Here is a 26,822-nt window from a genome sequence, read left to right as displayed (position 1 = left end):
GAAGTCACTCCAGATGGTTGTGGAGGAGGATAGCGGGAAAACTGCTCATCACCCTTGCACTGGCCAACACAGCATTTCCTTAGCAAAGATCTTGACCAACCAATCAGCATTTTATTAAGTGCCATGACAGTAGATCTTAATCTAATATATGGAAACTTGGGGTTTTTTTTTTAATATCTTGATGCCTATACTTCAATATAATTGCTTTGTAATCACATGTATTTTATTTTATACAATTAAAAATATTATTCTGAGAAGGGGTCCATAAGGTGGTTTCTCAAGACTTCCAAGGGTCCGTGCCAATGACCATGTTGTTGGGTAAAAAGGGTAGAAATCACACCAGCCTTTCTCCTCAGCCCATTATCCATGTCAACCTACCATTGTGGCTGAAGCAAGGGAATTAAGCATATGGCTCAAAGGAGCATGAGTCTGATCTCTAAGACCCTTTAAAATCAAAGCTCTAGTTTTTAACTAGTCATTCCTTAAGAGCTGGACCATACCATAAAATCATGGAATCATAGATTTGGAAGGATTTTTCAAGATCATCTTATCCAATGTCCTTGTTTTACAGAAATATGAAAGCTAAGCCCCAGTGAGGTAAAATGATTTGCTCTGAATTATCTGCCTTTTAAACTTTTGAATAAATATACATATTGTTAACTTGGGTGTTTATTTTGTGACATATCCAGCTGTATGCTTTACAGGGAAGTAGTAGAACTGGGTCAGGCACTCAGGTCGTAGGACCCCAGGTCTAGCAGTCTTGTCACTTAAATACCACATTTTTCTTTTAACAAGGACACACTATGCAAAGGAAGGGATGGTGATCATGCTTGTGGATATTATGTTACAGAATCAGAATCCCAGAATATGAGAGCTGAAACGGATCTTAGAGGTCATCTAGCCCAACCCATGGGCTATAACATCCCAACCAGGTACCATCCAGCCCCTGCTTGAACATCTTCCAAGGAGAAAGAACTCTACCATATAACAGAATATCTCATATCTGCATAGTTTTGTCTCTGTTTTGTTTTGCAAAAAGCACTGTTATCTCATTATCTCATTTTATTCTCACAAAATTCCTCGGAGGTAAATAGGATAGTTTTTTTTACAGATCACAGAATGTTACGACTTAAGTAAAGTGATTGGTTTAAGGTCACACAGTTAACGATGGCACCCTAACTCTATCTGGCCTTTACACGCTCTATGGGTATATGTCTAACTACTTTCTAAGACTGTAAGCTCCTGAAAGGAAGGGACTAACTCCAGACTCTTCAAAACCTCAGGGTCTAAAACAGAAAACTTGAATACAACTAGTGCTCAGATAGCTGACCGAATTAGTGAGTAGAACTTTAATGGAGGCAGCTAGATGACTCTGTACAGAGTACTAGACCTCAAGTCAGGAAGACCTGAGTTCAAATCCAGCGTCAGGCACTTATTAGCTGTGTGACCCTGGGAAAGTCATTTAACTCTGTTTACCTCTGTTTGACTCAGTTCCCTCATCTGTAAAATGAGCTGGAAAAGGAAATGGCAAAACCACTCTTTGCCAAGGGTCAAACATGATTAACAACAAGAACTTGTTAAAATTGGAAAGGACCTCGAGTATCACCCAGTCAAACACTGGCACGTTCTCCCTTCTGACTTGTTTCTTAGGCTTTCATTTACTTCAAGGCTGTTTCACCCCATGAAACCTGTCCAGATTTCCCTAATTGTTAATGCTGTCTCTCCCTTTTCAAATTACCTTGTTCTTACTGACTTATCTATGTTCATGTTGTATTTCTCTGACCCTGGGAGAACACATGGTGGTCAAAAGCAGGAACTATTTAAGATTTAAAATTGCTCTTGTACCCCCAAAATCTAGCATAGTGCTTTGTTTTCAGTTGCTGCTGCTCATTTCATTTTTGTTAATATTCAAATCACTCTGGTACCTTCATAGCTAAATTAATCCTCCTTTGTATATGGTACGGCATTTATCATATGGTTGCTGAATCTGAACAGGAACTCCTATCTATAGCAGCCTTGATGAGGGGTCATCCAGGTCTCAGGGGAAGCTCTCTCAGGAGAAGGAAATCATTAGCTCTTGATGAAGCCTATTCTCAGAGGTTTAAATGCTCAGGGCAGGGGAAGGGGAGAGAGTGGTCACAAGAGGCATTGTGTTGTATTAAGGAAAAGGGCTCAGGTCAGGGACTGACTCCAGACTATGGTACTCACTTTGTGTGACCATGACTTAAGATGAGTCTCCATTTTCTCAGCCATAAAGAGAGGATGATAGCAGTAGTGCCCTATCACACAAAGTTCTTATGAGAATCAAATGAAATCACTGCATTATGGATTTAGAGCTAGAAGGGAGTTTAGAAGCTACCTCTTCCAATCCCTCATTTTACAGAAGAGGAAACTGAGGCTACAAAGGTAAAGTGATTTGCCCAAGAAAACATGTACAAAATGTTTTGGAAACTGTAAAACCTTTATAAATGCCAATCATTGTTACTTTAGGAAATTTTACCCAACATCAAAGCAAAGTTATCCCTTCATAACTTCCACCTACCGTTCCCAGCTCTACCCTCTAGGTCAAGTGAAACAGAATTCCCTCTTCCATTGGAGAAGCCTTCAGATACTTGTAAAGCAACTATCAAGCTTTAGTTACCCAAGCCTTCTTTTCTTCAAGATAGATAGCCTAGGCTAACAAGAATTAAGGCAGTGACAGGGTCAGGGACACTACCCTCTCCATCAGAGCACTCCTGGACAGCACCAGAGGAAAAGGGGAACCTCAGTATAGGTGGAAGGGAGGCAAGAGGGAGGCACATGCTACTGCTTCTCCTTCCCTCTTCCTCTCTCTCTCTTCCTCTCTTCTTCTTTATCTCCCCCTTTCCTCCTTCCCCCTCTCTCCATTCCTCTCCTCTCCCTCTCCCCTGCTCTCCCCCTCCCCCTCCTCTCTTTTTTCTTTCTCCCTCCCCTTTCCTCTCTCCTCTATCTCTTCCTCTCTCCTTCTCTCTTCCTCTCTCTCTCTCTTTCACACACACACACATACACACGCACAATCATTTTCCAGAAGCCCCACCACACTCTTGTGTGGTGGTTTGAAGCTAACCCACCTCCAGCTTTGATCTCTGCAGCTCTGCTCTGTTGCCATGGAAACATGGCCCACTGCTGCAAGCTCAGAGAAAGCCTGGGCTTGGGAGATTCCCCCCTCCCACCCCCCAGTCAGGCAGGATGGGTAAGAGCCATACAGTGGGTGTTTTCAGTTGCTGCTGTTTATTTCATTTCGTTAATATCCAAGTCACTTTGACACCTTCACAGCCTAAATCAACCCCCCCCCCCTTTTCTCTGGCCTTTCCAGCTTCCACAGACTAAGGGACCCTCTGAAGGCTAACTGGTCCCATCCTATAGTACTAGGTAGAGAAGAGGGGGGTAGATGACATATCCTGTGGACTGGATGGAACCTGCCTTCTATTTTCCAAAGACTACAGTCTTTCCTGGCATGGAAATTAAGCCAGCTTGGGATTCCTAAATCTGCCCAAACACAGGCCTTCAGAGAAAGGGTTAACTCCCAAATTATACAGATCACCAAAGAAATAGTCCTAAGTTGGGAGCTGGGGAGAAAAAAGGTGGCCAAGATATCTTGTAGGGCAGGACAACCCCAAACATTTCTCTCTTCCCATGCCATCCCTTCCCTAATTCCTGAGGTTTGGAACAGTCTCTGTTCTTAACTCCTTCATAGTGGAGGATTTGTAAATAATTGGTACTTAGAACCAGAACTAGAAATACCTTGAAAAGCTACCTTTCCGTGGGGCAAAAGAGGAAAAGAGAGATTGGAGAAGGAACTAAATATGGGAGCTAACTTTGAGGTAGACTGGTGGTAGGGAAGAGGGAGGGAAGGCAAGTAATTAAATATTTACTCCCCTCTTGGAGAAGCTGGAAGAGGGTTTCTGCTGAAGCCAAGCAAACAGAATGAAGTTGGAAATCCAATCTTCTACACTCCCCACTCCGAGGAATTTTTTGTTAGGGTAAGAATGTGCTTATCACTCACTCCTTTGGTGCCAGGCACAGCTCCGAGCTAGAATCACATGCCAGGCAGCACTGATGCATCAGTACAAGGGCCTCAGCCACTCAACTTTTCATCTACTCCCACTGCCTCATCTGCACCAGTGAGGGCTGTCATCCACAATGTAAACCTTTGCTCTCCCTTGTGACTCCAGAGGTCAGCTCCGAAAGGGATGGGTACAGGAGAGAGAAAGATCTAGAACCACAAGCTAAGAAATTAAGGTTCTGACTTTCACTATGTGACACCCTCTGAGCCTCTGTTTATCAATCCAGGAAATCATTCCAAAATCCATGGGAGGTAAAATAAAATGCAAAAATAAAGAAAATAAATAACTCCCAAAGTCCTAGGACATCTGGAAGGATCACAGATTGGAGCTGCCAAATGTATTAAAAGTTAGGGAGAGCTAAAGTCCTACTTCTCCTGATTTGGGGCCTAGTAAAGGAGTATTAACTCTATAAACAAGAACTAGGAAGACAGACAGGTCCCTAGTCTGGGACTGGTTTATCCCTTACTTGTAAGTTGTCACAATAGAAAGAAAAAATACTCCTTTCAAAAGTGAGAGCCAGATTGGGGCTGAGTGTTCTACCTTGTTCCTACCACTGAACTCCAATATTGTAGGAGAGAAAGGTACAAAGATAGGGGGGAAATTCCCCCCATCCTACTGCAGTCTTAGAAAGCAGGATCATCACAGAGTCACAGAGTATATCTGGTTGGGTAAAGAGCCTTCTCCTGAAAGAGGATAGGTCTGAACTTACACAGGAAAAAGAGAGGAAACCAAATGGTGCCATCCAGAAGATCTGTCAAAGCTGCATCTTGTTGAAACAGGCAATTTTGCTTCATTCATTCCACACCTAAACTAGGGGGTGCATAGTGCAAAGGACCACTAATATTATTCCTCACTAACTAGCTGTTCAACCCTGGGCAAGTCACTTGATCCCCCTAGGTCTCAGTTTCCTCATTTGTAAAATAAAGGGAGATGCAGACAATTACTAAGCTCTAAAATTCTGTGATCCTAGAAATAATTATTAAGAAAGAGCCTACTGTGTGTAGAGCACTGAGTAGGTTACACAGAGATATAATTCAGTTTTGGCTTTTTTAGGAGTTTCTAGCCTAGGTGAAGAGGCAAAGCACACTATTCACATTAGATGTTAAACAACAGCACAAAACTTTTACAAAACACAAAATATATGATAAATGCCAATAAGATGATAAGGGATATGGCACTAGAGGGCAGGGAAAGGTCTAGTCAGAAAGAATTCACAAAGGAAGAAGAACTTGAATGGAAGTTCTGCCCAGTGCTCCCATTCCAAATCTGGCATCAGGATGTGAGAAGGCAGAAGCAGTTGCTTCTGAAAACAGAGAGAGGTTTCCTTACCTATGGATGTCAAAGCCAAGGAACAGAGAAGGTAAAAAGATGCCCCCAGCCCCTCCAGGGAAAGGAGGCAAGTCCTAGCTGTCTGCCCCTACCACCATCACTGCCCCATTCCCACCATTAGCTACAAACTGTGAAGAGAAGAGAGCTGGCTTCTTTTAAGGACTTCTCTCTTTCCTTTTCCATCTCAAAACACCAGAATGGCTCTAAGATCTTCTTATTAATAAAATCAGAACTAAAAAGGTGTTCCTGGAGCTGCACCTGTGTCTGCTTCTTGGACAAGAGCCCTGGCGGATGAAAATATTTATGCCATAAGTACAAGTGGATACATGTGGCCAATGGTTGGGCCCAGACTTGCCCACCCTTCCCACCCACAGGTCTCCCTTGACTGAGATAAACTTTTTATCCAGGTATGAACCTGTGTAGATACATGTAGATGTGTACAATTATACAAATATCTATTTTTGCATGAAAAGAAACACAGGTCAGTAGCCTGAAACGTAAGCTCCTACACTCCCTTCACGTAAAGAGATGTTGATATTCTATTGCACCCCCCACCAGTCACCATGCCCCTAGCATGACTTAGCCATGGATGGAAGAATGATGTCTTCTTCCTGGAGATCTAGAATGGAAATGCTTTTCCTAAACAACCTTCCAGCTGAGACCTGGAGAGTGGGCATGGGGGAGTAGGGAGAAGAAATTGCCAGGTTTGCATCTTTAAAAGCTTTAAGTTCAAGCAAGAGAGAGAAAAATTTCCCTACAGTTCTTTTCATCAGTGTCACACAAGGGCTCTAATGGTCCAGGGCTTCTCCTGCCCTCCCACTCCTCCAACTCTCAGAAATGGGAGGGGGAACACTTAACACTTCATGTGCTGCAGATCTGACAAATTTGAGATCAGAGCTTCCCAAGCCAACAAGGGTAGCTCTTGGTCTTCTTTCACTTTTTTTGATTATCTTTCATGGATTAATCTTAGCGCAAGTGTTTCAGTGTCCATGAAAGTGTTTTTAAAATATCCAGATAATTGTATTTTCAATATAATTGATTTTCTTTGTAATCCTATGTATTTTATCCTATGCATTTAAAAACATTATTCTGAGAAGGGGGTCCTAATTTTTAACCAGATGGGCACAAGGGTCCATGACACACAAAAAGGCAAAGAACCTCTATCTTAGAATAATAGGATTTTAGAGTTAAGAGGGACCTTTAGAAATCATCTAGTCTAATCCTTCAATTTACAGATGGGGAAATTAAAGACTGGAGGGCAACTAGGTGGCACAGCAGAGAGAGGGCTGGGCCTGGAGTCAGGAGGACCTGATTTCAAATTTGGCCTAAGATACTTTATTAGCTGTATTATCCTGGGCAAGTTACCTAATCCTGTTTGCCTCAGTTTCCTCAGCTGTAAAAGGAGCTGGAGAAGGAAATGGCAAACCACTCCAGTATCTTTGTCAAGAAAACTCCAACTGGGGTCATGGAAAGTTGTACACGACTGAAATGACTTAACAACAATAAAGACTGGAGAGTGGAAGGGACTTGTTCAAAGTCACATGACTAGTCAGTAATAGGGCAGAAATCTGACTCTAGGTCTGGTACTTCTTTTTCTAGACCACATTCTCCCCATGCCTCCTTCGAACAGGACAAGAGAACATTTAGTCCATTCTATTTCCTTCCTTGGCTCATACTCTTACACAGGCCAAGAGACATAGACACATCACGTCTCATATCTGGGATTTCTGAGAGGTACCAATGCTCTCCAGTAAGGAAATTATTTTAAAGCTGGATTTAAAGTGGAGAGAGGGGCTCTTACTTGGCAAGCCTTATCAAGTTGAGGAGGATGTAGACCCACCTGTCTTCCTGCTTTTATCCCTTCCCAGAATTCACTAAATTTAGCCATAAAGCATCAGTGCTGGTTGAGTTCTGAGATCTTTTGACCTGCTCCATCTCACCCACCCACCTACAAGCCCAGAACCACATACAAAGGGAGTCTCTCAGGCTCAGCAATTGTAATTGAGACCATCTGGTGTTCATAAGACTATAAGAACTGCCATGCTGTGTCAGTTCCTAGGGCATCTAGCCCAGGGTTCTAAAGAAAAGTTTGGAGAAGACCATAATCATCAACCTCAGTCATAATTCCCAAACATCTGAGCTCCTTTTAATAATATCATATAAATTAGTGATCCATTAATTATATGTTTTTAAATTTATAAATATTTTCAGCCCATGCCTGCCACCTTAGAAATATCAAATTCCATAAGTGTAGATTGTGCAGAGAGCCTCTAGCTGCCCTCAACTGTGAAAACTAATGGCAAGATCTTTAGACTTGGACTCAGAAGACCTAAATTCCAGTTTGAGCCCTGGCACTTACTACCTACAGAATCTTGGATATGTCACGCAGCAATCAAATGCTCGATTTCTTCGTTTATAAAATGGGAAAATAACATTTAACGTTACCTACCTCGTAGGAGTTGTGAGGACCAAATCAGGCTAACAATGATAGCCCACATTTCTATAGAACTTTTAAGGCTTCCAAAGACAATAATCCTGAGAGATAGGTAGTGAAAATATTATTATCCACATTTTATAGAGGAGGAAACAGAGGCTCATAGAACTTAGGAGATTTGTTCCAGATCATACTAGCGTAGTTAACATAGGATCCAGGAGTCTCTCCTCACTCCAAAACCAGGGCTTTTTCTACTCTACCAAGCAGGTTCCAAAAGTGCACTCTCTCATCCAGAAAGTACTATATCTTAATGACAATTACTCTTCATTAACTAAGCCCATCTGGTCTTAGGCAGCAATAAAAGAAGCATAACAGCAAGAACTATGGAAGTAATAGTCCCTGAGAAGGCCATAGCTGAGTAATTGTGTTCAGCTCTGGACACTGCATTTTAGGGAGAATATTGATAAGCTGAAGGGTGTGAGAGGAAGATGGCATAGATGGACTTCAAGATGATGATGACAAGGTGTCATCCTTGTAGTTAGCATTTACATAGAGATTTAAGGGTTGCAAAGTATTTAACACACATTATCTCATTTGATCTTTATAATATTACCATGTGCAATAGTTGATACTATAATTCTCATTTTATAATTGAGGAAAGAGGCACAGAGAAAGTGACTTGCCCAGGGTCACACAGCTAGAAAGTGTCTGAGACATCAGGACTGATTCTAGTCTTTCTAACTCCATACCCAGCACTTTCTTCCCCATACCTCTTCCCTACAGCCTCATGAGGGTTAGTTTAAAGAACTGGGGATGTTCAGACTTTGGGAACTAATAGCTGTCTTCAAGAATTTGAAGGGCTATTGTTCTGCTTCACCCCAGCTCCCTAGGAGGTAAGACTAGAAACAGTAGGTGGAAGCTGGAGAGAAGCAGATTTAGGTTGGAATAAATGGCCTTCTCCTTTTCCCAAACCACCAGGGCTAGCCATTCAATGGGGAGAGCTCCCAGGCTCCGATTGAAGGAATGGACTTTAACCTCCACTAGTAAAAGACCTCCACTAACTTTCTCACTTTCACTGAGGTTTCAACTAGTATTTCCTGAAAAACAAGAAAAAGAGGAATTTAATTAAAGTAGAGAACTATGGAAAGAGGGAACCAACCACAAGGTCTTTCTAGCTACGGTCCTAAAAACCCCCATTCTGATGAGAATGCTGTGTAATGGGCCTGTTTCTTCTTAAATTTCCGTCAGATGCCTCTGAAGCCTGAAAATTTACAGTCAAGTCCAGTTCAGGTTCTTAACATCAGAACAATTGGGAGGGGGTGGCAGGTGTCCAGCTTCTTAGGAGTCAGGGTTACTGCAAGGATAGACAGACCAAGGTTAGTGAACCAGACACATCCCTGGTGTCTTTCTTAACTGACTTGGCCATTAAATTTCTCCACCATTGGCAGCAGGGCATTAAGAATTATAGGGGGGAAAAAAGAAAGAAAAAAGTTACAAAAATCATTCTTACATAGGAAGGGGTAATACTAAATACAGAATACTCTTCTATTATAGGGGAGAAAATTTAATTATCTGATAAATGCCGCTGTCCATTTCATCCTAGTACTAACGAAAGGCAAAGTAGACAGCCCAAACTATCCTGAGCTCCTCTTGGAGGAAATAAGCATGTATTACATCCCAAGTATGTGCCAAGCACTGTGCTAAGTACTTTATGAATATTGTGTCATTTGATCTTCACAACAGCCCTGAGAGGAAGGTGCTATTGTTATCCCCATTTTACAGTTGAGGAAACTGAGATAAACAGAGGTTAAGTGACTGACTCAGAACCAAATACCTAGCAAACGTCTAAGGCTGGATTTGAACACAGGTCTCAATCAGTTCAGGCCACATGATCTCATCCCAGTCCCTCGATATCCCAAACAAGGGTATTTCTTGTTTTCCCCAGACTCCTTCATACTTACTCTAAAAGCGCTCTACCCACAAACTCCTCCAGTCTATGAATCTTCCCCCATTCAGACTCTAGACTCCACGAAATTTTCCATCCCAGGCTTCTTCCATTTTATTCCTTAGCACCTCTTTAATATAAGCTCCCTCTGTCCTATTCCCCAAGTCCTCTCCTTTACCTATCCTTCCTCCTCCACCCCACACATACCCTACTATAGCACAAAAGATGGGATTTCTGTGGCTAACATTTTTAAGGACAGGGTTAAGGTCTAGATTCATCACATCTCATCTGTGACCCAGGTTCAACCGTCATTTAAAAAAAGGAATCTCTATCTCCTATGAGAAATAAAGAGGATATATTTTCAATAACAGGACCAGCTTCCAAGAGCCCAACAGATGCCCAAGGTCAATATTGAAATATAGTTCATTGTTACCAGGTTCAGTGACTATCTGCCTTCACAGCAGGTACTGGTTTTCAGAATGGATAAAGGAAGCAGCACAGGCTGCAATAGGAACATACTTCAGCTTTCCTGCAGAATCTGCCAACAGATCCCAAGGGATCAATTCCCCACCCCTTTCCTCTAGCAGCTAAGGCAGCCTCTGTTCTCACTGCCAGGGCCTGGCACCTGATATGTAATGAGGCTTTAAAGGGACCTCCTGCCCTGAAGAGATGATTTAAGACCACCCAAATTGGTATACACCCTACAGCTTCCATCAGGTGGGATCCCAAAGGATTTCAAAGGTAGAACCTGTCTTCTGATAGAAGTAGGAAAATGATGGGAAAAGGATTAGGGGTTTGTGTGATTAGAGGCCAAGTGACTAATCATCTGTTCCCATCAAGTGATCTAGCAAATGGAAGAAGGTAAAAAGTGAAGATACCCTACACACTTGTTTAAAAAACTATTAAAATTTTGATTACCTACCTGTGCATCTACTAGTACCCCTATTCCCCCTAACTCCTCTGACCTCCACAGATTTCATCTCAGAGGGGCAGATTCCCAGAGAGGTTGTAAGTGAGGCTCTGAGCACAGTGACACATGGTTTTTGAATCACACCATCCCAGCTCCTGCCCCCTCACTGGGCTGACCATTTTCAGTGCAGTAATAGGAGATTGCAGCTAATCTACCCTTTCTGTTCAGGTAACAGTAACTGAGTAGGGAAAGTAGAGCTGACCTGACTTTGGTTCCTCAGTTCTCTTTGTAGATCCAGTCCTGAGCAAGGCAAAACACAAAGACTACTGCTCCAGTTAAACACAGGGCCCCAAGCAGGGCTGATTGGCAGCTGTCACGTAATTCTAGTCCAGAACTATATCTATTGGGCTTTCATAAAATCTCTAATCTTAGGCCTTTCCCCTTCTACAGCAGGATCTCTTATGTTGTGTGTTATGTATGTGTGCAGCCCTGTGTTTAAAACATATTTCATACCAAATTGCAGATGAGCAGTATTTACTAAGGGGAGAATGTGGAGAAATGTATTTTCATGCTTATTCTCCTAAATCGATTGCAGCAGAAAGCCTGAAGAATGTGACAGCCAAAGGGTGAGGATGCTGATTTGGCATCAAGCGGTCCACTGTCTCTGGGTCAGTTTCATGGGATTATGTCTTCTCCTTCAAAAGTCCTCCCAGTTTCAAGGTCCCAGATACTCCTATCCCCTTCCTACAACCCCAAGGTTCCAAGAAGATGGCACTTCTGGGAAAACTGCCCTCTATCACTTCCTCCTTGATCTACAGGTGCCAGTAAACAAAGTGCTGCATCAACACTGGCCCAGGAGTCTGTCTGCACAATCCCCACCCCCAGCCCCTCCTTCACTGCAAAGCCCTGACCAAGGGGAAACTGGGGACTGAGTAGTGTAGAAAGAAAGGATCTCCCTCTCTCTTCCAATCTGCTTCAGTTCAAGCAGGCCCTCAGTTATGCAGGTCCTTTCCCAAACCAAATCCTCTTTATCTGTCTCAAATCTTGTCCTTTATCTGAGGCTGGTTCCCTCATCAAAGATTGAAAATATAAAATCAGGCCCATGGTTGTCACTTATCTACATTAGGGCCTGAGCAAAGGAGCCCAGGATGGCCCAGGGAAGTTTCCCTTCCCCCACACATTTTCAACCCCATTCCCTTATCCTAGTTGTTTCAATGTCCCTCTAGCCCCTAGCTAAGCAGGGGTTACCAACAGAACAGATCCCCTCTGGTCCTTCTTACTTCTGTTTGAGCAAAGTCTCTCAGTCATTTGAGGGGCTGGAAGGTACAACGCAGGGTCTAAGGTTGGGTATTCTGGAAAGGACAGGAAACTACGACTTCACAAAAGGAGCCGGGGAGAGAGACCTTAGTGGATAATACACGATTCTCTTTCCACTGCCCTCTGCGACAACCCCCATTTCTGCTGTCCCTCCTGAAAAAGAAAATAGCTCTCCATCCTTATTTGGAAAGGTGAGCAAAGACCTTCCCGTGGTCTCTTCCCCATTGTCCCCTTCCTCTAACCCTAAGTGGCCCCAAGAACTGGCCCCACCCAGTGTCCCCCTTTGCCCGAGGGTCTGAATCTCTGGGGTTGCCCAGGATGAGAACGAGGAGCCGGTGCCTGATCTTCCCACCTCCCTCCCCTTCAAGGAAAGAGGAGAGTCAGGGTGAGGGTCACCTCTACTCCCGCGGGGGCTGAGGAGCTGCGGAGGCTGCGAGCTGGCAGCTTGGCAAGAGCTTCGGGTGTATGCTGTTTACTTTCACTGCCGAGGCAATTAGGAGGCTCTGCCGCGAAAGCTGCTGGCTGCCACCCGCTGCTGCCGCTCCTCGGCTCCCGGCTCCCGGCCGCCAGCCTCTCGGCAGCCTGTGCCCGGTGCCCCGGGCCACCTCCGCTGCTAGAAAACCCCAAGCCACTGCAGGAGCCCACTCCCCTCGTCCAGCTTCAGTTCGCTGCACCTGAAATCCCCATCCCCTGGGAGCCGGCTCCCCCGATCCAGGACGGGCCCTCACCTTCCGCTGGTCCTGTCCTCCCCACCCCACCACACCCCACCCCACTCTAGCCCAGCTCAGTCCCACGCCACCGCGGGGCTGCGGCTCTGCAGACTCACGTCTCGGAATCGGTTCCAGTGCTTGATCTTGCCGCTGTACTGGGAGATGGACGACAGCCATTGCTCATCCTCCATGAAATTACCAGGGGTCTCGCCATCCTTGACCCCCTTCAGATCCCCCTCTGCCGAGCCGGGGGCAGGAGCGGCAATGAGCAGAAGGGGCAACAGCAGCAGCCGCAGCCCGAAGCCCCCAGCACTCATCTTTGATCTGGATTAGGGTTGGTTAGTCGTTTTTTTAAAATTTTCTTTGCCTTAATTTCCTTCCCTCTCCCACCACAATGCAGTCAAGTCTTCTTCTCTCTTCCTCCTCCACCTCTGAAATGACTGGGTAAAGAGATGGATGGTGGGTCCTAGATGGAATGTGACCTGATTAGGAGATGCACTTGTCTGAAAACCCCCAGAGCTGGAAGCAGAAAGGCAAAGAGAATCAGAGGCTGCGCCAGGAGGGGCTGTGTCTGTAACTGTAGCATCAGCATCATGTTTGACATCATCATACCTGGCTTGAGGAAAAAAAGGGGGGGAGGGAGAGAGGAAAGGAAGGGAGAGGAAGAGAGACTGAGACTGAGACTGAGATAGTGAGACAGCACAGGAGCCCAGAAAAACTACAGGCTGCGATTTCCAAGCAAATGGCCAGATCAGAAAACCAAACCTAAGCCACAGTTCAGCTCAACCAAGCTCACGAATGGAGTTGAAAACTAGGGAATCCAAGTTCCATGGAGGGCACTGCCCTGACTTAACAAGGATTAGAGGCTTCCCAGAAGGACAAAGGGTAGGAGGGTGCAAGGCCCACCTTCCCAGCAAGGATGGGACTCTGGAAGAAACCATAGGGGTTTCTAGACCTGGTAAAACCAAGAGCAGCTGTCTAAAAGGCTATTTTGTTCCAGTCCTCCTCTTTTTCTCCTTTTTACCCCAAGTCCAGACTTCTAAGACTAGAGCTATCTCTAGGACAGGTAAGCTTCAGTGGTGTCCCAGGGTATGGCAGCTGGTTTCAGCTAAATTATGGTAACGGGTGACTCCATCAAGACAAAAGGAGTCTAAGAACTGGTTGTTGGTCTTCAGACTCACATGCTCTTTTCAAGGCACAAGAGCTAGAAACTGAATGGATGGAAAACAGGGGCAGATGTCCTCCCTTCCCAACCAGCTGTTTGGGGACTATTAGTCCTTTTGTCAGCTATCACCAAGACAATTCTGAAAGACAAAAGTCTGCCCACTTCACATGCCAAGAGGCTGCATCCTTGGTATTCTGGATGGTCTTTATTTCCTCATTGTCCTTACTGGACTTCACCTCAAACTGGACACAGTGAACCATTCGTTAATTTAGGGAAATGGGGTAGGAAGAGAATAAGCATATTGTTATTTTTTTTTCAAAAAGGAAAATGTAAAGATTGACCAATTGTATACATACATACATATACATTTTATTTATTTATTGTGGCCTCTGTAAATTGCTTGTTGGAATCTGGGAGAGCAGGAATCTAAGCACCACCTCAAGATCAGAAGAGGAATAAGATGATGTTTACAATACAAATAAATTTTAAAAGGAAGCAGATAATCCAGCAGCATAAAATACATTAACTCTCAGGATCCAATTATATCTTCATTCAAATTTAACTGCCATTATGACCTGAAAAAAAATTTGAGCAGAACTGACAAACATGATCACAATCTTTGGAAAGAGGAAAAAACACGGATCAAGATTTTTACATTTAACCTGGGTTTGGTCTGCTTGAGAATTAAATATGAATACTTCAGCAGGCTCGACTGGAGTTCCATTGGGAAGGCAGAAAACAATAGATCCATTTCTGAATTTTATTTTATTTTTTTGTCAATTTAATTAAGAGGTGGTAGTACTATATTAAAAGTCCTAGGCACTGATACCTTCATCTAATCCCAACTAAAGAAGTTATTCTCCAACTTGGCAGGGAAGGGGAGAACCGAGAATCCACACAATCCTTGAGATCACTGAGCCATTCCACTTCTATTACTGGCCTTGCTTTTTCAGTAAGGAATACTTAACCCATTTCTGTACATGTCAGCTCCCCAATTGTTAAACTGCTAACATACTGGGCTGAATCTGAGATGGGAATTCTAGATGTCATAGCTCTCCTCCAATATATTCCAATTTTAAATGAAATCCGTTCCCAGAATGGGGTAAGGAGCAACAGTTCAGCTGTGGGTCTGGAAAAGCCAACAGGCCACCCATCCCATCAAGAAATTTGGGTCCAAGTACTCAAAGGCCATAAGATATTTCCCATAATCCTCTGCATAGATCTGTAATGATGAACCCCCTTTTAAAGGACCTTTAAGTTAAATCAATACAAGTTCTATGCTGAAAGGAAGTATAAGATCAAGGTCTTTAAATAAGCCAGAACCAAAGTTGTAAAAGAAAAGATGTTTCATTTTTCCAGACTGATTTGGAATTGGGGGTGGAGGAGAGAAGATGACACAGACCGAGTGACAGAAAGCCTCACAAAATGGCTAATAGCTTGGTTTTAAAAGGAAAGAAAACACTAGAATTTTCTGTAAGAGGGGCTGTTCAAACTACTAAGCCAATCTGTGTCCTAGAAGGAAATAAATTTGACCCCATTTTCAAAACTTGCTCCATTGTTACCATTACCAGGTTTTTACAATTTACCTGAAGGTTTAACTGGGAACTTCATCAAAGCATCTGGTACCCTTTTCAGGTACTCCTGAAACAATAAGCATGAGACTAAATCTGAACCAGGTTTAATAAAATTTCTACACAATTTTAAATGAAGCAAAATAATAAAACTTTACATTACAACATGGTCAAGAAAAGAAAAATATACTAGGGCCCATATTCAAGATATTGACCCCTTATCTATCAAGAATAAATATTAAGTACTTACCAAGGATATGGAGTTTATTCTATGGACATTACCAAAGAACCTCTGGGAAATCCCAAATATACTATAGCACCACATGTCTCATGACCATTCAAGATTGATGACAGATTTCGCTAAACCTTTTGTGGTCAGTTTGATCCTGGTATTGTGGGTAAAGTCAGTGATTCAAAACACAAAGTTGTACTTTACACAATTTATTCACATCTCCATCTACACAAAGTATGAATTACAAAGTGACAATGCTAATAGGCAAATGAAGTCATATAGAAAACACCAGCCAAGTCATGATCTGATGAGAAGGGGGACCCTCTGAATCTTGAACACATATTTCTGGTATCCTCCACAAAGACACTTTGGGAGCTTCCTTATGTCACTACTTAAAAAATAAATATCAAGTCCTTACCAAAACTACCAGTCACTCTCCTTTTTCAAGTAGCAGCTCTATTCACTTTCCGAAAGGAATGCTGGCTTATTAATGCTCCTTCTAGATATAGGAAAAGCAGATTAGCAACCTTCTAGAAGGGAACTGCAAAGACAAAAACTGTGTGGTGTTCTGCTGGGATTTTAGTATTTGTTATAATTTCTCTAATGACATATATTGTAGGTTAATGACTAAAGCCTAGGAACATTATTCCACATTGTTCATACATGACATATAATGTGACACATTAAGAATTCTGAAAATGTCTTTACCAACTAGATAACAAGCTGATGATAAGGGTGGGTAGGGAATAAACAGGAATGATATTTGTTAAGAAAGAGGGGCAGAGTAGGACGGACCTGCTCTAGCTCTACCCCCATAGTCCATAAAATACTTGTAAAAAATGATTCTAAACAAATTCTAGAGCAGCAGAAGCCACAAAACAACAGAGTGAAAGAGATTTCTAGCCCAAGACAGTGTGGAAGGCCAACAGGAAAGGTCTATCACACCAGGCTCAGAGCACAGCGCAACCCAGGCTGGGCCGAGAGTCACTGCATTGATAGGACTGGAGCAGGCTTTAGGGCGCAGTATGAGTAGCAGCTATGGTTCCCAGATTTATCAACCCACAAATGCCAAAGACAGCTTCAAAGGTCAGTGAGAAAGTTCTTTCACCTGGGTGAAAAGGGAGTAGAGTTCAGCCCTGGTCTTGGTCTCATGGTGGCGGTAGCCACTGAGACAGCAGAGTCCATTTTAGGAGCCCTCTGCCTAAAGACTCTGGGAGAACTGAGCAGCTGAGCTGGGTCTCAGTCCTGAGTGGTGGTCCTGGGGTGAGGAGGAGCGCACTGGAGTGGTAGAGTTAGTGAAGGCTCTGGAGAGGAAACCCTACTCACAGTTCCAGGGCAGAAAAGCTGGTGGTTGCTCCCAGACCAGAGAGCAGGCCAAGAGAGGAATATACTTTTCTCCCTTGATTGTGCCACCTTGGAGGAACTGAGAACTTACAGGTCCCTAAAGCATACCCTCCACTTGACAAAGACTCAAAAGTCAAGTAACTGGCTGGGAAAATGCCCAAAAAAGTAAAAAAAAAAATAAGACTAGAGAAAGTTACTTTCTTGGAGAAAAGGTATTTTCTTCCATCCTGTCAGATGAGGAAGAACAAAGCATACCATCAAAGGAAGACATAGAAGTCAAGGCTTCTACATCCAAAACCTCAAAAAAAAAAAAATGCAATGGTGTCAGGCCATGGAAGAGCTCAAAACGGATTTTGAAAAGGAAAATTAAGTAAGAGAAGTGGAGGAAAAATTGGGAAGAGAAATGAGAGCAATGCAATGCAAGAAAATCATGAAAAGCAAGTCAACAGCTTGCTAAAGGAGACCCCAAAAAATGCTGAAGAAAATAACACCTTTAAAAATAGACTAACCCAAATGGCAAAAGAGCTCCAAAAAGTCAATGAGAAGAAGAATGCTTTAGAAAGCAGAATTAGTCAAATGGAAAAGGAGATTCAAAAGCTCACTGAAGAAAATAGTTCTTTCAAAATTAGAATGGAGCAGATGGAAGCTAATGACTTTATGAGAAACCAAGAAATTACAAAACAAAACCTCTAAAAGAATGAAAAAACAGAAGACAATGTAAATTATATCTCAATGGAAAAACAACTGACCTGGAAAATAGATCCAGGATAGACAATGAAAAATTATGAGACTACCTGAAAGCCATGATCAAAAAAAAAAGAGCTCAGACATCATCTTTCATGAAATTATCAAAGAAAACTGCCCTGATATTCTAGAACCAGAGGTGAAAATAAATATTGAAAGAATCCACTGATCACCTCCTAAAAGAAATCCAAAAGAAAAACTCCTAGGAATATTTTAGCCAAATTCCTGAGTTCCCAGGTCAAGGAGAAAATATTGCAAGCAGCCAGAAAGAACCTATTTGAGTACTGTGGAAATACAATCAGGATAACACAAGATTTAGCAGCTTCTACATTAAGGGATCAAAGGGCTTAGAATATGACATTCCAGAAGTCAAAGGAACTAGGATTAAAACCAATTATCACCCACCCAGCAAAACTGAGTACAATACTTTAAGGGGAAAAAAATGGTCATTCAATGAAATACAGGACTTTCAAGCATTCTTGATGAAAAGACCAGAGCTGAATAGAAAATCTGACTTTCAAAGAAAAGAGTCAGGAGAAGCATGAAAAGGTAAACAGGAAAGAGAAATCATAAGTGCCTTATTAACATGGAACTGTTTACATTCCTATATGGAAGGATAATAATTTTTGTAACTCTTGAGATTTTTCTCAGTATTTGGGTAGTTGGAGGGATTATATACATATAGACAGAAGGCACAGGGTGAGTTGAACAGGAAGGGATGATATCTAAAAAAATAAAATTAAGGGGTGAGAGAGGAATATATTGGAAGGAGAAAGGGAGAAATGGAATGGGGCAAATTATCTCTCATAAAAGAGGCAAGAAAAAGCTCTTTCAATGGAGGGGAAAAGGGGGGAGGTAAGAGGGAAAAAGTGAAGCTTACTCTCATCACATTTGGCTTAAGGAGGGAATAACATGCATACTCCATTTGGTATGAAGACCTATTTTACACTACAGGAAAGTAGGGGAAAAGGGGATAAGTGGGGTGTGGGGGGATGATAGAAGGGAGGGCAAATGAGAGGAGAGAGCAATTAGAGTAAACAGTTGAGGAGAGGAACAAGTTCAAAAGAGAGAATAGAACAAATAGGGGGCAGGATAGGATGGAGGGAAATATAGTCAGTCTTTCACAACACGATTATTATGGAAGTCTTTCACATAACTACATATGTATAACCTATATTGAATTGCTTGCCTTCTCAGTGGGGATGGGTGGGAAGGGAAGAAGGGAGAGAAGTTGGAATTCAAAGTTTTAGGAACAAATGTTGAGAATTGTTTTTGCATGCAACTGAGAAATAAGAAATACAGGTAACAGGATACAGAAATCTGTCTCGTTCTACAAGAAAAGAGAGAACATGGGGATAAGGGAAGGAAGAGGTGTGATAGAAGGGAGGGCAGATTAGGGGGAGGGGCAATCAGAATGTACAGCTTCTGGGATGTGGGGAGGGGAGAGATGGGGAGAAAATTTGGAACTAAAAATCTTGTGGAAATGAATGTTGCAAACTAAAAATGAGTATTATGAAAACCAAGTCCTTTGCCAAATGGGTTAGGAAAGAGAAAAAACAAAATAAAATAGGCCACATAGAGACTGACCACAGAATTCCTGGATACAGAATTAATTATGTAACAACTAATATTTATATAGCACTTACTATGTACTAGATATTGTGGATAAAAACATTTTTAATACCAGCTTTATTTTTTATATAGTTTTAAAGTAATGTTTTATGTTCCCCCAATTACATGTAAAGACAATTTTTAACATTCATTTTTTAAAGCTTTTGAGTTCCAAATTTTTCTCTCTCACCTACCCCCTCCCAGAGATAGTAAGCAATCTGATACAGGTTATACATGTTCAATCCTGCAAAACATATTACCATATTAATCATGCTGTGAAAAAAGACAAAGACCTAAAGAAAAAAATATACAAAAAAATACAGCAAGTGAAAAATAGTATGCTTCAATTTGTATTCAGACTCCATCAGTTCTTTCTCTAGAGATGGATAGGATTTTTCATCAACAGTCCTTTGGGATTGTCTTGGATCACTGTATTGCTGAGACTAGCCAAGTCACTCACTATTGATCATAGTATAATACTGCCGTTACTGTGTACATTGCTCACCTCGTTCTACTCACTTCACTCTGCATCAGCTCATAGGATTCTTTGCAGGTTTTTCTGAAATCAACCTGTTTACCCTTCTTATAGCACAACAATATTCCATTACAATCATGCAGCACAACTTCTTTAACCATTCCTCAATTAATGAACATCTCCTCAATTTCCAATTCTTTGCCACTACAAAAAGAGTTGCAATATTTTTAAATACTAGTGGGTTTTTTCTAATGTGGCAAGTTTCTAAACAAAAGCAGTCTGACCAAAGTCAGCCATGAAAAGGATGTTTAGAAATACTAAGGAAAAAAGTCACACATTTAGTTTTGGAAATTAATTTATTCACAAATGAGCTATAGAATTACATTATTATACAACTCTAGAAAGCATTCCTCATGTATTAAGAGATTTTGTTTAAAAAAATGAGTGGTTGGACTTTGGGGGAAAGAAGAAAGAGTGAGAAAAGGATATTATGGGAAGACTTTGGAGAAGACCTTGATTATTCACATAGCCTTGAAACTTCTGAGTTCCCAAGAAAAAAAATAAAAGGAAAGGGGCTTGGATTGAGGGAAGAGGTGAGAGAAAAACAAATTAACCATCAATCAGTATACCTGCATAAGGAGGGAAGATTGGGGTGGGTCAAAGTCAGAGCTATGATCACTTCTCCCTCTGCTGGTCTGCAGCAAGAAGTGAGTAGGTTCTAGTACTGACATTCATTCTCCCAGGGAACTTTGCACAATCCTGCTGATATCATTAATGTTTTCACTGCTGTTGTCCAGAGAGATAAATAAAAGCCACCACATTGACTGCAGTTCCATTAGATACAAGGGGCTGGGTAAAATGAAGATCTGAAAAAGAAATGTAAAGGTATCAAACTTGTAGGAAAGAAAAGCCCTTCAGCCTTGTGGAGAACAACAACAAACTTTTAAAATTCTTTCATCTTAAAACATTCTATCCAGTAACTGTAAAAAAAATTATATATTAAAACCTAAAGAAGTAAACAAAGCAAGTAAGCACCTAAAAGGGAATGGATTTCAAACAGGTGCAATCATTTGCTAAAGACTGAAAATTTTTAATATTTTCAAAGCACTGGGAAAACCCAATAAATACAAGCAAAATCAGTCAAGTTAAATGGAAATGGGGACTGACGGTGGGATACATAATTTAAGATTAGGGAACTCAAGAAATAAAGGTCCATGATACATGTTTAAGAATTTTATTATTTAATTCATTATTAACATTTGCATCTCTTTGAAGGGTCCCAGAAATTCATTTGTAGAGATGGACTTTGGAAAAGAAAGTGGATCTTGCTGGCATTTGAGAGGTTAAGGACTCTATGTCCAACATTTGCTTCACCTGGGACAAGACCTAATAGCCCATCTTGGCAGTCAGGTTGGTAGCTCTGGATTTACTTGAAAGGCCATGCTAAATCTACTTTCCATGGACCTACCCTAATAAGTTATTGTTTCACATTTCCCTGGACTCTACATCATCTTTGCTAAGTAGAACAAGGACAATCCCTTGGACACTTGCATTATGAAAATATTCAACATGTAAAAGAATATAAAAGATATTATAAAAGAAATATAAAAGAAAAAGAAAAAGCATCACCTCAGGAGAAGTCAACTTGTCCAGAGGAAGCATAGTATCCAGAGCTGTCTGTGGAGAACCTCTGAGAGATGTAAACTGAATTGAGGCACAGATCACCAAAACTGAAGTTTTCAAACAGCTGAAAGGAGAATCAGAATCCAGAATGAGTTCTCTTAGGAGAACCAAAGCAACTTCTAGGTGAAAAGATAACACTTGAATGTTCACAGGGACAAAATACCAAACTATAACAATCCCCTAACAAGTGTCAGAAAGAGCTCACCTCTCATATCATAAACCGAAGCAAAAATCCCTTCTACAACCTACCTTCCCAAAGCAGTCACTCTTTCCTTCTTTGGAGATCTCAAGCGAAGGATTGGGGGCGCCCACCATCTCTAGGGGCCATCCTTAAGGATGCTTTGAAACTCTTAAGGAAATGTGTCTTTCCATCGAGTCAAAGTCTCACTCAACACCTTCCATCCACTGAGGCCAAGCAGAACTCTGATCCCTCTTCTACCAGAAAGTCCTCCAACTACTTAAATACAGCTGTCACACCCCTACCAATTCTTTCAACTAATGTTCATACGACATGACACAAAGGCTCATCCATCATTCCAATCACCCTCCGATTTATCAATGTCTGTCTTAAATGAGGTGTCCAGAACAGACTGCAATGCTCCCAATGTAATCTGATTAAGACAGACTACAGTGCAACTATCACTTCCACAGTTCTAGACATTGTCTTTCTTAATACAGTTTAACTGCATTATTTCTGTTGGCTATCAAGTCCAATTGCTTGTTTCAACTTCTTGCTTTCATCTTGTCAACATGTATGAAACCTCTAATTCTTTTTTAAAATGTGTCAACAAAAAAAATAAGGAAAAATGGTTGGAAAATCCAGTTTTATTTTTAGCCACAAAGCAGATGTAGTCATGAAGGCTTCTAGCATAGTTACCACTAGTGGGTAAGGTGAAGGGAGGGTTAAAGATTCTCAGCATTAGTTTAGAAGAACTGACAGAATCAGCCTCTGTGTTTTTTTAATCACTACATACAAAGACCTAGGTCTTCCTGATCAGCTCTGTAACCACTATGAAGCCCTTTGAAGTCTCAATTCAGACATACTTGATCTGCGACCCTGGCCTAGTGTCTTAATCTCACAGAACCCTAGGCAATTTATCAAAGACTAAGTTTCAGGACACTTGTTGATCTGTATTGCTAGAGGGAAATTTCATCCACAGCAGTTCTCTCCACCCATGAAATTACAGATTTGCACCAAATAAATCTACAAATACCTACTAAAATACAGCTGGAATGATAATTAAATGGAGAATTTTACAAAATGCATATTGAGTCAACAACATTTATTACATACTTTGAGTAGTGCCCCACACCCTTACAAAAGGAATATAAGACAAATTGCCATCAAGTTACCCCAAAAACTTAGTGGAAAACACAAATATGTATGCAACCCAACAAAACAGCCAAAGAATGCCTTTACAAGTACAGGTGGTAACCTTTTTCAATTATCCTCTATTGGGCACAGATTCAAGTTAGTGTTTCTAGAGGTAAAAAGCTCTTTACTGCAATCTTCCTTTACTCCATAAAAGCTTTCAAGTATGTGAAGAAGGGATAAGTCTGATCTAGGAAGGACATGACCTTTTAACACATGGATAAGGCAGATCCAAATATTTCATCAGAATTCATCACAGGAAAGTTCAGCCGTACCATTTAGATAAGTAAAATGTTGAGGAGTAAAGTACTCTTCCCAGTCCTTTAAGATGGAGAAAACTGTTCTTTAGAAAGCCAACAAGGCCTCAGGAAAGTCTTTTGATAAATGTATTGCCTTTTCCAATTGAATTCTTAGGCTAATGTTTGAACAGCAATCCAGGTGGTGATGTCTATCCATTTCAGAGGAACAGTTACCTCCTCTCATTCGTTTGAGTCTCTACTGAATTTTAGATCTGTCTCTAAGACATAGGCTCCTGTCATCATCACCTTTTTCTCTTCCTGCCACTGATGGCCAAGCAAAGCACCTGGGGTTCATTAAAGGATGACTTTACAAAACCCAGGAAATATTGATTCTTCTATATATATGACATCAACTTAACCCCAAAGATCTATTTAGAGTCTGTAGTTCATTATGTCTTTTTTTCAGAAAGGAGTCCAGCTCTTGCCTGCATTGATTTACACAATTAACTTCTCTTGCTGTCTTTGGCAGCCTGTCCAGATCACATCTACCCTCTTTGTGGAACAAATTCAGCTTGAAATGACTGCATGCTACTTCTTCTTTGCTGGCTTTTAATTTTATGTGAAAGCAATGTTGGTGATAGATGACAAACTGAGCTCTGGACCTGAAGTCTTCCAATTACATACAGAAGAAGCATAATCAGAAAGAGTAAAAATAAACAACTCACTTCAACAAGTCACTTTTTTAGAGCTGACATGTCTTTTCCCTCTGCTTTGATTTTTCAAGTTATGGACATTCTGGAACAAGTAAAAGTTATACTGGTTCTAGCACAAGTTGCTTTTTGCCTGAGTAATTGTAAATCAGAAGGATATGAGGCTCAAAGAAAATTGTCCTTCTTGAGTTTCAAAGTTAGTATTAACACTAAGGATGAAGCTAAACAGAATGTGATTTAAAAGAACTGCAGAATTATGAAAGATCATAGTTAAGCCTATTACAACTACCAATGCACTGCCCTAAGTTTTCTAGATCTTTATCCATTTGAATTCTTTTCTACTTTTATCTCCACAGACAGTCTATTGACTACTTTCCACATTGATAAATCGTTCAGCAATCCAATAGATCTCATCATCTCAAAGACTATAGACCAGCATTTATCTTAATTTATCTCTATTTTTACCTTCTCATCCTTTAATAAGTAATTTCCCTTCCTTGTATTCTTTTGTTTGAGCTACAGATTACTTAACAATAATTGTTCATGGTTACCTTGTAAATCGGCATTCTCTATACTATAATATCTCAATCATTCTTGGTGAGTTAAGTCTTCTAGGTGTTTTTTTTTTGTCCTTCCTTTTAACTTTTTCTCTAAAATTTCTTCCTTCTGTTTAAATTATGCTAGTGATCACAAGTAAAATGAAGTATTGCAGGTGTCAGAATTATAGTGCTTAGAGAAGAGGAGATAGACACTTCTCTACAATATTTAAGAGTTCAGTTTATAGGGTATGAATCTCTCATTTCCAAGATACATAATATGAACCTGATTCAAATTTGTACAATAAAAGCCAATCACCAATTGGGAGGGAGAAGGAGGGAGATAGGGAAGCGACTAGGAGAAAAATAAATGCCAGATAATTGAAAAACAAATATATAATAAAGGAAAACAACATGTATAGAGATGAGAATATGTAAAATTTATACAAAGTAAATACAAAGTAATTTTGGGGGAGTAAAAGACCACTAATAATTGAGGAAGTAGAAAAAAGCATCCCATAAGAGGTGGTACCTAAATGATCTTTGAAGGAAATGAAGGATTCTAAGAATTAGAGGTGCTGAAATAGTGCATTTCAGGAATAGGGAATAGTCCATGCAAAAGCATGAAGGTGAGAGATGAAATGTGGTGTACAGAATATATCAAGTTGGCCAGAGTGGATGGGATAGAAAGTGTGTGAGGAAAGTAATGTTGAGATTACTATGGAAAGATAAGTAGCAGAGAAACCAACGAAGAAGGTATTCAAGGAAAGGTGGTGAGGTTCTAAAGTGTTGTGGTTGCTGTGGGAGTGGAGAGAAGGGAATAGATTTCAGAGAAAACACTTGGAAAATGATCATATATAGGAAATGAGTGACTGGAAGGATAGTGGTATCCTTAACAAAAAGAGGATGACTTTGTGAAGGAAGATGATGAATTTTGTCTTGGACATGTTGAGTATGAGATGCCAAAGCAAGTAGTTCTCCTGCTTTGCTCTTATATGCCAATATCCTTGACCCGAGATGGCCTCTATCTCTATTCCATCTGAGAATTTCCTGCAAGCTAGGGAGGTTTCTTGTTTGCTTTAAAGAGTTATATCAGATATAGTACAACGAAGGAAGGGGAGAGTATAAGACTGGTCACATGACTACTGGGTGCTGTGTTTGGGAGACAGGATGGCATAATGGACAGAGTGCTGAATTGGAGTCAGGAAGATGCAAGTTCATATCCTACTTCCGAAGATGATTAGCTAGGTGATCATGGACAAGTCACTCAGCCTCTCTAAACCTCAGTTTTATCAATGGAAAGGGGAAATACCATGACTGGTGGCAGCTAATTCATGGTACTGCTGTATTATCATGGAATTATCAAGTGAGATAGATGTCATTTATTATTATTAATGATGATGATGATGATAATTCTGACAATGTCTCATTTGAGGAAGTACCAATACATACAGCCAGGTTAACTTTCACTCTGGACCAGCCTCTGATTCCTCACACTATTCCTCTGCCTCTGCTTCAGGGCCTTCTCACACTAGCAATGTCTTCCAAAGCTCCTTCCTCTGCCTCTTTGTTTTAAAGCTTCCTCTTCTGCTTGATTTCTAGCTCCCTTTAAGTACTATGTCACTCCTCTGTTAGAATGCATGCTCTTTGACAACAAGTATTGTCCTTTTTACTTGTATTGGTATTCCTAGAGCTTAGCACAGTTGTGGTATGCAGCAAGCATTTAATAAATGACCTATGGAAACACAAAACATTTAGATCCCCATCCAAAAATCTTAGAGTAGAAATATTATTTTAATTATACCAGAAATTTTTCTCTCTTTAAATGATACCCTTCCCAGTCTCATTGCTCACCAAGAAAATATATTAAATATGAATTAATAGTTTTAATAGCAATAGCAACAATGATAATGTACATGCCAAGAACTAGTTACATGGAAAATGAAAAGCAGATAAATCAAATATGGAGACCAAGGGACATTTAAGTAAAATCATTCCAGTCAATACATTTTATCTTTTGTGATCTATTCAGAATATAAGGTTCTTAATGCCAAGGATTGTCTTATTTTTTGTCTTTGTATCTCTAGCATCTAACATCTCAGTCATGAAACTCCTTGGAAAAATAAATGGTGGTGTTTCATTATTTGATAGCTTCAGAAATAGAAGGCAGTGCTTCAGGAAAGCTCTCACAATATCTATCTCCAATAAGAGTATTGCATTCATGATTGATGTCCAGACTGCTGCTACATAAGATTCTTAAAGTAATGAAAATAAAAACAATGATAATGATAAGCTACTCATATGAGATTCTTTGAAACATGGCCCAATATAAGGTTCAATTCTACTACCTTTAAGTTACAATGACAGGCTGTAACATAACTGACTATCAAAGTCTGAAATGAATGAATTA

At 40.9% G+C, this 26,822-nt stretch overlaps 2 protein-coding genes across 4 annotated transcripts in view; both read right to left on the bottom strand.

Annotated features, from left to right (window-relative positions):
- The window catches only part of SPOCK2 (SPARC (osteonectin), cwcv and kazal like domains proteoglycan 2), a 30,249-nt gene extending 16,980 nt beyond the window's left edge, over positions 1 to 13,269 (bottom strand). Inside the window, exon 1 of the mRNA XM_072628229.1 lies at positions 12,847 to 13,269. Coding sequence (XP_072484330.1) covers positions 12,847 to 13,047 — 201 coding nt within the window. The 5' untranslated portion in view covers positions 13,048 to 13,269. The remainder of the gene's footprint in view (positions 1 to 12,846) is intronic.
- A 6,940-nt stretch (positions 13,270 to 20,209) lies between these two features.
- The window catches only part of ASCC1 (activating signal cointegrator 1 complex subunit 1), a 161,437-nt gene continuing 154,824 nt past the window's right edge, over positions 20,210 to 26,822 (bottom strand). For all 3 annotated transcript variants that reach the window (XM_072628232.1, XM_072628233.1, XM_072628230.1), the window contains exons 10-11: positions 21,502 to 21,619; positions 20,210 to 20,738 (exon numbers count right to left, since the gene is read on the bottom strand). In XM_072628232.1, coding sequence (XP_072484333.1) covers positions 21,503 to 21,619 — 117 coding nt within the window. In that variant the 3' untranslated portion in view covers positions 20,210 to 20,738; position 21,502. The remainder of the gene's footprint in view (positions 20,739 to 21,501; positions 21,620 to 26,822) is intronic.

This window comes from Notamacropus eugenii, chromosome 1 (genome assembly GCF_028372415.1).
Source record: "Notamacropus eugenii isolate mMacEug1 chromosome 1, mMacEug1.pri_v2, whole genome shotgun sequence".
Taxonomy (NCBI): domain Eukaryota; kingdom Metazoa; phylum Chordata; class Mammalia; order Diprotodontia; family Macropodidae; genus Notamacropus; species Notamacropus eugenii.
This window is presented reverse-complemented; position numbering and strand designations above follow the sequence as displayed.